General features: G+C 41.4%; 1 protein-coding gene across 2 annotated transcripts in view; it reads left to right on the forward strand.

Moving 5' to 3' along the window:
• The first annotated feature begins 2,185 nt into the window (after positions 1-2,185).
• LOC141172278 (beta-2-glycoprotein 1-like) overlaps positions 2,186-12,523 on the forward strand; it is a 69,684-nt gene continuing 59,346 nt past the window's right edge. For both annotated transcript variants that reach the window (XM_073656299.1, XM_073656300.1), the window contains exon 1: positions 2,186-2,343. In XM_073656299.1, coding sequence (XP_073512400.1) covers positions 2,274-2,343 — 70 coding nt within the window. In that variant the 5' untranslated portion in view covers positions 2,186-2,273. The remainder of the gene's footprint in view (positions 2,344-12,523) is intronic.

The following is a 12,523-nucleotide window of genomic DNA, read 5'->3' on the forward strand; positions in this document are numbered from 1 at the left end:
ACCAACGCTATCAGTTGTTCACTTATTGGTCTGTGTCTGTACAGTAGACTAGATCCAGACCAATAAGTGAATAGCTGATAGCGTTGGTTAATTCCTATGGGTCTGTGCAGCCATGCAGAGAGCAGCAACAGTGCCAGTGTTTGTAAATGAATGAAGATTGATAGCAATCCCTCTCTCTGTCCCAGCTGAATTCTGCTCTGACATTTCTTACACTTTGATACTTTAGGATGCACATTAATTGTAAAAAGCAAAATCCCTGAGCCAGAGAAGAGCGCCACTAACTAGCAGCTGCTCCCGCGCTTGCAGATTCAAGTTATCTCTGTACAGATGTGTCCTCCCGTACCTTTCCACAAAGTTCGTTAAAGCCGATCTGTTGTCATATTTCACAACACAAACTACATACATTTAGAAATAGATCGCTTGGACCTGATGAGACTGGTGTTGTTACTCTAAATGTCCATATCATTATGGCTATATAATCATTTCAGAGAGTCACAGCCCAAACAGAAAGTATAAAATAGTACACAGCCTTGTAGAGAACACAGCCCATAGAAAAATGACACCTTAAATGTTTTATTCACTGCCTCTGTTCTGCAGAAAATACAATTTTATCAAATATGATAATTGGGGTGCACGGCGCACCTTTTACATTACAAAGAAGCTCCTTGCATTGTTCAACCCATTTTTTGATTGACAGCATTGGCGTGCCTAGAGGGAACACTGTCAGACCAGCCAGAGCTCTCATCACCATTGAAAGAGGCAGAAACATGAAAAACTACTGAACAGAACAGTGAGCTGAGCCTCTTGGCCACACCAAGGGTGCACCACACACACTAATTAGCATATTTTATAAGGGCTATGCTGTCAATTTGGCTTGACTAGACTCAATCTCCAACCACCTAGCCTGATTGACAGCTCCTCTGTGTCCCCCCTTCCCTGCTGCTGCTGAGATCTCACACTGCTCAGTACAAGCTGCAGCTGCCAATACAATTGTTATAATGAGATTTCTCATTCTTTAGATAGTCTCAAAATAATATGACATACCTTTGCAAAGTAAAAACACCAGCATCATCAGATCATTTTAATAGTGTATGTCGGTTGTAATGTGACTACAATTTCTCAGTGTTCACATTCAATACAATATGTGGACATGCTAGCAAAGCTTTTCACAGGCTGCACATACACAGTTACTGCATGTCCACATAGGGGCACATATAGCATAAACATATTCCAGTAATAAATCTTGTGGCTCACATCTTCAGATATGACAAGCCATGAGGAAAGGTATGGAAAGATACATCTGTAGGCCATAGATGTACAGCTATATTTCTGTAGTTGCAGCCAATGAAGGGGAGATGAGCAGTGGACTGTAAATTTGCCTCGGAAACTCAGCTTTTTGGCTCTCGGATTAAAGGTGTTGTTTGCGATGAGACAACCCTTTTGAAACTAATCTGTCACCAGGATTTTGATACCCTATCTGGGAGCAGCATGATGTAGAGGCAGAGACCCTGATTCCAGCAATGTATCACTTACTTGGTTGCCTTCTGTAGTTTTAATAAAATCACTGTTTTCCCTGCTGCTGATCTAGCAGTTCTCTGAATGCTGAGCTCTGTATAACCCCGCCCACACCACTGATTGGCTGCTCTCTATGTACATTGTGCATAGACAGAAATCTACCAATCAGTGGTGAGGGCGGGGTTATACAGAGCTCTTGAATATGGAGAATTACATGGCAGCAGATTTATCTCTTGCTGATAAAACAGTGATTTTATCAAAACTATCTCAAGCATCCCAGTAAGTGACACATAGCTGGAATCAGGGTCTCTGCCCCTGCATCAGATTAGGTGGCAAAAATCTGGTGACTGAATCCCTTTAAGGGAAAAGACATTTTCTGATATGGGTTGAATAGTTGAAATGAGAGAAGCTAGGTTCTATAATATTTGTAGTACTTTTGTGTATTTGTTCCTGATTTGGAAATAGTAGTAATAGTAATACATTGCTGGTATTGATAAATAGAGTTTATATTCTGTTATGTTTTTCCAGCGGGCATGAGACTGTTTTTCTTTTTTGTTCTTAAACTATCAGCGTGGGAGAGGTCAAAGGCCAAACGGAAGGATGAGCCCACAGTCAACATGGCCTTTAACATAGATTTTGTTCTTTTTCATACTAGTAACTGGTTAATCAGTAACATTGCTAATTTATAAAGAAGGTGCAGAATTGCAAAATACGAACCAGTGAGGAGTGACAACATTTGGATACCAACATTTTGAAAAATGGCTTGGAAAATATATTTCCTAATTGTCTTCATCCCTATGGCCGTCCATTGTGACTTTGGAGATGACGGTATAGTATTGTTGGCTCCTCATTCATACTGATTTCTGCTTATGGTTCATTATTTCTTTGTTTGGAATTTGGTAAATATTGTTATTCCATAAATCAAAGTTATTCCATCCCAAAGTTATAGGAGTGCAAGATTGCATCTCTAAATATGTCATAAAATTGTCTTGGTGTGTGACTACTAACAATGCTAGCTTATGACAACATTGATATTTAATAAACAGAGGTGATAATAATAATTAAATAAAAAAGTCCAATTCTATGGACTTTTGTGAGTCCCCTTTAAAATCCTTCTATCAACCAGAGTTTGGGTAATATCCTTTATTGTCCTTAATAGTTGTCAATTCTGGACATCTTGTGTCTTGGGGCATTACTACTATCTCCAAAGTACAATAATGGACTATGAGTTTATGAGTCCATACCTAATATACTTGGTGATTGAGAATTCTAGAAGCATTATTATTATTATTATTATCATTAGTGGTAGCACATATTATTTTACAGTTGTTCGTAAAAAAAAAAGATCTTAAATTCTGCGCTAATTGATTTTGTAATATCTCTTTGAACTGTTATATACTATTCTGACCAAATCCATCATACAGCCATAATGCAAAATTATAAGAGGAGAGGAATGCATATTTTTTAGGCGGCATATTGGCAGCTACAAGTAGAAACCATTTTATAATTCAGAGCAGTTATCCAATTTGTAATAATGGCTGCTGTTACTGCAAAGTAACAAAGTCATCACTATTCACATACTCTCTCCCCCAAGGATCCAGTCCTGGCCCTCCTGCAGTGCTTCCATCTCTTCGCTTTTACAATCACTATTTTTACAATCATTGGGCATAGCAGTCAGGCGTAGGATATGTGACCACTGCAGCCACTGATTAGGTGCAGCGATCATGTGTCACCCACCTTAGGATAGGTCATCAATGTCTAATCGATGGGGGTGCAACACCCGACACCCCCAGCCAATCAGCTGTTTCTGTCCGGAACTGCTCAGTTACGGAGCTGCACGGCACAGATCTGTCAACTGTATAGTGGTAGTGGCCGGAACTGCACATCCAATATCTATATCAATAAGGGGTGGATGTGCAGTACCCAGCACACTGTGCGCTGTGGGCATTTCTGATCCGGAACTAGAGGGTATGTATGCATTATACATACTCCCGGCCATGGCCCGTCTACTGGATATTGCCTCACTCCATACCCTTATATTGAGCAAGGCTGCGCCCCATCTAGTGACGCGGATGTCCAGTGGGCGTGGCTGACTAGAGGGCGTGGCCTCACTCCATACAAGTGTATGGAAGCTAGGCCACACCCACTGACTGGGAGTATGTATAACACATACATACCCTCAGGTCCCGGGTCTGTAACCAGCAAATCCCCACAGCGCGCAGTGCGTGCGTCGGGGGAATTCATATGTCTGCAGTCAAACAGAGTGACTGCAGACTTATCGATTTGGACCGGAGAACCCCTTTAAACCCTGCTCCTGTCAAAATAAACCCCAGGAACGAAATTTCCTAAACAGAAAAAAACACATTTCCCAAACAAACAGTTCTCCCTCAACCTTAGTAATCCTACAAGGACATATTCCTGGTGAGAGTCCAAATCGGGAGATAATTAGAATTTCATCCAGGTAAATCACAACAAATGTTGCAATGCAATCTGAAAAGATCATCATTGATAATATTTTGAAATACAGAAGGTGTACTGGATATCGCCAGGGGCATGACAAGGTTTTCAAATAAACCCTCAGACGTTAAATACAGCGTTTTACACTCATCACCCTTCCGGATGTTTATCAAATTGAAAGCCCCCCTAAGATGAAGTTTAGAATACCATTTAGCCCCCAAAAGCTCATTATATACTGTAGGTCAGAGATGAGTGGAAGTGGATAAGTATTCTTAACCGTGATTTTGTTCAGTTCTAGAAAATCAAGGCAAGGAAAGAGACTCCCATCTTTCTTTTTGACAAAGAAAAATCCTGCATTAACAGGGGAAAAGGAAGGACGGGTTTTGACCCTTCTGTAAACTTCGTTAACATAGTCTTTCATGGCGGTCTTTTCAGGCCCAGACAAATTATAAAGGCAAGCGTTAGGTAATTTGGCATTAGGGACAAGATTAATAGCACAATCACAAGGATAATTGGGAGGTAGTATCTTCACTTCTTTTTCTGAAAACACATCTCCAAAGTCGTTCAAGTACCCTGGCTGACCCTTCAGACTAGCGGAGCATATTTGTACCGACTTTAGACATTCCTTGTGACAATTGTGGCTCTATTTAACAATTTCCTTCTGATACCAATCAGTAAAAGGGTTGTGAAGAAGCAGCCATGAAAGCCCCAGTACCAACCCAGCAGGTAAATTATCCAAAACAGGAGATGGATGCAAAGCAAAGTGCTCTCACTTGGAGCGTGAAATCCACCGTCACCATCTTGACCCAATTCCGGACTAATGGTGTCTTGTCAATGGTGAAAATTTGAATGGGTCTTTCCAAATTAACTGTCTCTAATCCTAACTTTAGAACCAGAACTGAATCATTAAAGTTAGCAATAGACCTGCAGTCCTTGAATGCCAATGCTGATAACACCTGGTTCTTGAAGGATAACAACATATTCATCAGTACTTCATCAGAGGAAGAAAAAGGTACCAGGGAGTCTGGGTGACCTTCTCGACAATCACCAAGACAAAGGTGTTGTCCCAACGGATTGCTTGTTTGAGGACGAGTTGGGAAATTCTTAAGAAAATTTCCAGTGAGATGACATTAGAGACCGAGACCTACATTGTGCCAACGTTTCCTTTACACAGCACAAGAACTGGCAACTCCAACTTCCATGAACTCCATCTCAGATGAACGGACATGTTCAGTGGAAAAGGCACCTTCTTGTTCACCACGTCTTTCTGAATCCTGCGGACCATGTGTATGGCATGCGTCATGGCCTCTACCAAAGAACACAGGGAAGCAAGAAAAGCCAGAGCATCCTTAACAGCTTCGGAAAGGACCACATAGAATTGGCACCTCAGGGCCGTATTGTTCCACCGAACTTCATTAGATAATTGCCGAAATGCAATACTATAGTCTTCAATGGTGTGGCTCTCCCTGTGTCAGACTCATGATCTTAGCCTCCGTGACCTGGATTCTGTCAGGTTGGTCATAAATCATACCTGTCTAAAAAAGCATTAACAGAAGCCCATTCTGGGGCGTGGGGAGCTAAAGGAAATGCCCAGGTCTGAGGACCCCCTTGCAGGAGAGACATAATTATTCCCACTTGCTGGGACTCATAACCTGAAAACCGAGGACGTAGGGTAGACAATAACTGGAACACCCTAAACTGGTCGATCTCTCCCAAATTTTCTCAGGAAGGTCCACTATAGGTTCAGAAGAGACCAACTGCACATCAGGATTTACTGACATTGCAGCCGCTGCTGCCTGCAGAGAGCTATAGGAAGTCTTCATCAAGCTAGTTACCTGACCTTGTAATTGATTTAGCGATGATTCAAGGCTCTAGTATTCTTTAGCCAGATCCAGAATCATTTGCGTCAGATTCACCACCTCATCACATAGTGTGTGAACAGGGTCCATAATGATGAAAGAGACAAATGTATGGGCCAGTCGTAATTTGATGCTGAGTCACTTCTCATGAACAAGCCATGAGTCAGGGAAGTCAAGGAGTCGGCGGTCAAGAGCCAGGAGGGTACGTCATAAGCAGAGGGGAGAGACTAAGGCATAGTCAGGTCCCAGTACAGGTCAAGCAAAAGGGGTAATATAAACGGGTAGTCAAAAGTAAAATCCAAAGTTCAGAAACAAAGATCAGAAGATCAGAATACAGAGCACAGAGCAAACACACAACTGAGCTCAAAGCTACGACTGGCAATAGTCCTAGCATAGCCAGCCAGCTAAATGGCCAAGCAATCACCCTGCAAGGTCGACACCTGGAGGATTTCCAGCAGGCCCAGCCTAATTAAGCTGCAAGGAAATGCCATAGACAAAACTGACAGTCCAGCCCACCTCTGCATACTATAGGACGACCAAGCTGCCACTCACAAGGCTGACAGCCTGGCACGCCCCTGCAATCCATAAGACAGCAGAGTTGTCACTCACTCTGGCCCTAGGACACAGTGAGGCGTGGGATCGTGACATCCGCCATATGGTTATGGTTATAGTTAAGAATATGGGCCTTTTAATTTAGTGCAAGATTTTATGGTCTTTATCAAGGGGATGTGGATCGCGGGCTTCTCTGGGGATGTGTCTTTAGGCTGCTCTGCACTATCCTATGAGCCATTCCCCTTTGCTAAAGACAATAAAAATTAGCAAAAAATAAAAAGGACTGTATGATGGATTAAAAAAAAAAGTCATACTCAGATAAGCAGTGGCAATGAATTAAGGGCAAACACTGGTGACCTTTGAGCTGGTGACAGGTCCTCTTTAAGCCAAAGTCTCATTCAGACATCTGTGTAACCATATGGACCATGATGCATGGACTGACCACGGGTCTCTTGACCTTAAATTGACAATGTCAGGAATATATGAGGCTGCCAAGTTCAGGTCAGGAGACCTGAAGCCATTCCTAGCATCATGGTCTACACGAGGACAGTGTTACACTGACGTTTGAATGAGGCTCAAAAGCACATGTTCCCGTTGGAAATACATATCATTCCAACATCAGAGCTGTTCTGCATAGTCTTATCCATTAATGCAGCAGTCAATGTAGGAAAAAACTACAGTGCATCAATAATGGTAGAAATAGTGCTCTAAAATTGGTAACTACAGTACAAAACCAAGTGCACCTTTAGGTTGTCTAAATACCTTAGAGGAGTGTGCCTGAAAAATACAGCCATTGATGTAAAAGTTATTGTCATGAGGCCTACCTTAGATGAGGTGGACCCACCACATTGAGGTGGACCCAAAGCATTGGTGAGTCCATATCATCAGGGCTCAGTTTCAAGGGGTTAGTTAAAAGGGGTAGATCAGACATTTAATATTTATGACCTATCTTTTAGATTGGTCATCAATATCAAATCGGCACCACCACCGATCATCTGTTATTAGCTCCAGTGGAGTTAGGATGTAAAAATTGTACAGACATGTAGGCATAGATTTGTACAATCTTCATCAGCTTCTATCAAGAACTGCCCATCAGCTTCTATCGAGAACTGCCCATTAGCTTCTATCGAGAACTGCCCATCAGCTTCTATCGAGAACGGCCCATCAGCTTCTATCGAGAACTGCCCATCAGCTTCTATCGAGAACTGCCCATCAGCTTCTACCGAGAACTCCCCATAAGCTTCTATCGAGAGCTGCCCATCAGCTTCTATCGAGAACTGCCCATCAGCTTCTATTGAGAACTGCCCATCAGCTTCTATTGAGAACTGCCCATCAGCTTCTATCGAGAACTGCCCATTAACTTCTATCGTGAACTGCCCATCAGCTTCTATCGAAAACTGCCCATCATATTCTATCGAGAACTGCCCATCAGCTTCTATCGAGAACTGCCCATCAGCTTCTATTGAGAACTGCCCATCAGCTTCTATTGAGAACTGCCCATCAGCTTCTATCCAGAACTGTCCATCAGCTTCTATCGAGAACTGCCCATCAGCTTCTATTGAGAACTGCCCATCGGCTTCTATCCAGAACTGCCCATCAGCTTCTATTGAGAACTGCCCATCAGCTTCTATCCAGAACTGCCCATCAGCTTCTATCAAGAACTGCCCATCAGCTTCTATCCAGAACTGCCCATCAGCTTCTACCCAGAACTGCCCATCAGCTTCTATCGAGAACTGCCCATCAGCTTCTATCGAGAATAGCTCATCAGCTTCTATTGAGAACTGCCCATCAGCTTCTATTGCGAACTACCCATCAGCTTCTATCGAGAACTGCCCATCAGCTTCTATCGAGAACTGCCCATCAGCTTCTACCGAGAACTGCCCATCAGCTTCTATCGAGAACTGCCCATCAGCTTCTATCGAGAACTGTCCATCAGCTTCTATCCAGAACTGCCCATCAGCTTCTACCGAGAACTGCCCATAAGCTTCTATCGAAAACTGCCCATCAGCTTCTATCGAGAACTGCCCATCAGCTTCTATCGAGAACTGCTCATCAGCTTCTATTGAGAACTGCCCATCAGCTTCTATCCAGAACTGCCTATCAGCTTCTATCCAGAACTGCCCATCAGCTTCTATTGAGAACTGCCCATCAGCTTCTATCCAGAACTTCCCATCAGCTTCTACCGAGAACTGCCCATCAGCTTCTACTGAGAACTGCCCATCAGCTTCTAATGAAGAAAAAACAGGACTGTTCTGTCCAGCTCCATTCAATGGTTGATATCCGGCTGCCACTGAAGTTAGTTTTAGCTGATTGGTGGGAGTTCTGGGTGTTGGACCCCCACCAATCTAATATTGATGACCTATACTAAGAAATGGACATCAATATTAGACAACCCCTTTAAGAGATTGACAATCTCCCTTTCCCAGAAGAAATTCCCAGGCTGCTTCGCCCAGAGTAGTATCTTTTAGCAACGACTGGAGCAAACGGAAGGTGTAATCAGACAGTAACAGGTGAGGACACGCAGAGTTCAGTCGCGCTCAGATGACAGGCAGAGGACAGGGCAGGCACTAGACAATATGACGTGGTCCGAAACAAGTTAACTTAAAGCCAAGTGATGCAAGAAGAAAACACATTTGCGTAGTATAGGAACCAAAAGGACCTTATTATTACTCAGGAGCTGGACACAATATCGTACAGCCATTAAAAAGTTATGATGATTGGGCATTGACTAAAAAATAAATGATTGGGCACTTACTGAGTGTTTAAGAAGCTGGTGCCATCATTAGCTGAGGATCCAGAAGGAAGGCACTAGTGATAAGAAGGAGGCCAGGCAGAGAAGACCCAATCCAATGAGTAGCTGCAAACAGGTCACCAATCACACTCTGACTGGAGAACACCAGAGGAGACCGGGGCACTGAGGGCCAAGCATGGCTTCACCTAGTGATAATAGCTGATCATCAGAGGTTAGAGACTTCATGAAAATTAAAGGCAACATGTTATTATAAAATGACCTACTGTTTAAATCACGTTTTTATGTTTAATGAATTGTTTAAAAATTATTGTCATTTTTTTTTTTTCATATCAGAATCTGTATTAAAAATGTTAAAACTTGCAATTTTCACACCGTCCACTGGGGCCATTCTAGACTCATACTTCCTGCCCTTTCAGGAAATCCACATGCACATTTGGAGCAAAAGACTTACTCAGATGCTATCATTTATATCGAAGCATCTAAAGATATGCCTTTGAAGAGAAGGGGAGCAGGAGGAGCGTGATTTCACCTATTGTGATCCTGTGTTATCAGCTGGTTATAAGGTGTTACCTGTCATTGTAATATTACCTCTGATGATAATGAGACTTCTGAAAAGTCTTCTCAAAAGACCCTGGAGAATGAGGCTAAAATTGCTCCAGTGTGAAAATTGCAAAAATTCTTTCTTTTTTCAAATATAGATCATAATATGACAAAAAAACATTGCCATTTCAAAAAAGGACATATAATATAGAAACTTGATTTAATCAATATTATAAAAAGGCTAAATGTAACCAAAATCATATCAGCAAAACTAGGAACCTTATTTAAAGGAGCAATGTATCTATCAGTCCAATTCCAGGAAAAACTCTCAAAAAATTATTGAATAAATTGATTCTTTTATAAAAAAAATGTCAAGAAAAATGCATAAAAATTATCACATATCAGATCTTACAAAGAGCAATGTGTTTCAGTGAAACAGGATCCCTTTTATCAAGCTAACAAAGGTGTTATGCAAACCTCCATAGTTTTCCAACTTTTAGTCACACATAAAGGTGCCAAAAACAAAGGCAACATCACCCCCATGAAGGAAAGGTGCCAAAAACAAAGGCAACATCACCCCCATGAAGGAAAGGTGCCAAAAACAAAGGCAACATCACCCCCATGAAGGAAGAAGGGAAAGAGTTAGTATGAAGATACAATGGATAAATAATAATAATACTATGACATTACAAAATAGATAAAGAATTGAATCCAATAATGTTATATTACACATAGCCCTGTGTCTGAATCATTCGGACTCGGTTGGCATGTGACATGACACTCAATCCGCTCTGCACATGTTCAGTTAGGACACTGTTGGAATAGTTGACATGGCGTCTCTACCAGCCCATAATCCAGGGCATGCCCAGTGTAGATTGAAATTGCAGTCGTGACACTTGCAGGGAAGTGTACCGCCTGTATATTCAATGCATGTGTATTCAATGAATTAAAAAGTAGCTGTCATTTATTTATTTATTTTTCATTAATCAATAGTACACATAAAAATAAATATCTTTTGTAATATATCTTATCAGAGAAATCTGCTTTTTTCTTCTGGACTGATCTTTCATTTTCAAAATTCTCAGTTTACAGGTAAAATCTGTCTTCAGTAAATACAGATTTTTCCCATTACTGAAATAGGATATGATAGTTGGTGCCCATAAGGTTCTACGGAGAAGGGAGTAGGCAGGAGGAGGGAGGAGCTAGAGGAAGACACCGACATTCTGCTGCAAGTTCTCCTGAAACATCAGCTACACTTTAAACACTTTACGTTATCTTTTGATGATTAATTCCCTTTAGTAACCCTTAGAGTTCTGGATAATTACCCCCCCCCCCCCTTCTAAAAATCACAGTGTATTATATCAAATATATATTGAATACCAACCCTCATGTTCTGCATCATGGACATTACCTGTCATCAGGTAATTTAGCCTATTTTTTGTTGCCACCTAGATTTTTTAAATTTTGTTTTCTGTTCACTGTTCTACGGCCAAATTGGTTCAGGGAAGAAAACAGTTGAACTCAACTAATTTTGTGGTGCTGAAAATGAATATGATGCTTACATTTCCTGATTTGCTCTAATTTTCATGATCCAGAGGAGGTTGTAATTATTTATGACACCTTTCATGCAGGCTTATAGAAAAATTGCATCTTAATTATTTCCTCATTACTATTTCATTGTTAGTAGCTAGTCTTTTACATCATCTATTTAGTCTATTGATCCTTCAGTATTCTGTCATTTTAGGATGACCAATCAAAAGACGCCAAGTCAGCTTCAATGATGTAATCCTAATTACAGTTGCATCACCTACTTTTATAAGTGCTCTCTATGTAAGGTATACAGTTTTAGGATTTCTTAGCTTAGTTTCTTAGCATATTGATATATTTCTATATGTTTTTTCAGATATGCCTCGTTTTTGCATTAACAAAGTGGATAGTTTTTACTAGATATGTGGAGAAGTCACTTTTTCGTCACAAAGGTGAAACTTGACTACCATGATAAGGAAAGCTTACAACCTGTATTTTGGCTATAGGAGATCAGTACAAGAGATGGGCTCTACACATATGCCACAATAGATGTGCATCACATTTTACCCAGTGGTTTCATGGGAAAAGGCAATCTATCCCTTTTACAGTCCCAATGATCTGGAGAGAGCCAAACCATCACACTACCAATTGCTATTTCTGCATGGTGACCCCGATTAGGAAAGAAGTTTGAAGGTAAAAGTGGACTTTACAGTATCTAAACATTCCATCTGCAATACACCCAGTACCACATACAGAAGAACTGCCAGCTCCAAAAGCACCAGAAACATTTTCAGTTGAGTCACCTGAGAAAGAAGAGGGCGCTTGGTGTCATGAAGCATCTTCCTCTCACGACCCAGAAGTTCTGTCAGCAATCTCAACTGAGCCACACCATATAACACAAAGTGAACTGAAACTGAACGATCTTGTTAGAGATTTAGACCTTCCCAAGAGTAAGGCTAAGCCCCTAGGGTCCAGGCCAGAGCAGTGGAATCTCCTTGAGGGAGATGTTCTTTGTTCCGCAACCGTGATAAAGATCTTGTTCAATACTTCTTCATGGAGGGCAATCTTGTGGCATACAATAGCATCAACAGTTTAATATAAGCTCTGAAGATAAGTCATAATCTAGCGGAATGGAGGGTCTTCATCAATTCATCCAAAACAAGTCTAAAATCCGTCTTGCTGCATAATTTCAATGTACTACCTTCAATTCCAGTTGGTTATGCAGTCCGCATGAAAAAAACTATGACAACATGAAACAGCTGTTGAGGTGCCTGAACTATGACCAACATTTGTGGCCCTTCTGTGGTGGCTTAAAGGTGGT

This window comes from Phyllobates terribilis, unplaced genomic scaffold (assembly GCF_046119375.1).
Source record: "Phyllobates terribilis strain yellow unplaced genomic scaffold, ASM4611937v1 Scaffold_12__6_contigs__length_324123572, whole genome shotgun sequence".
Lineage (NCBI taxonomy): Eukaryota > Metazoa > Chordata > Amphibia > Anura > Dendrobatidae > Phyllobates > Phyllobates terribilis.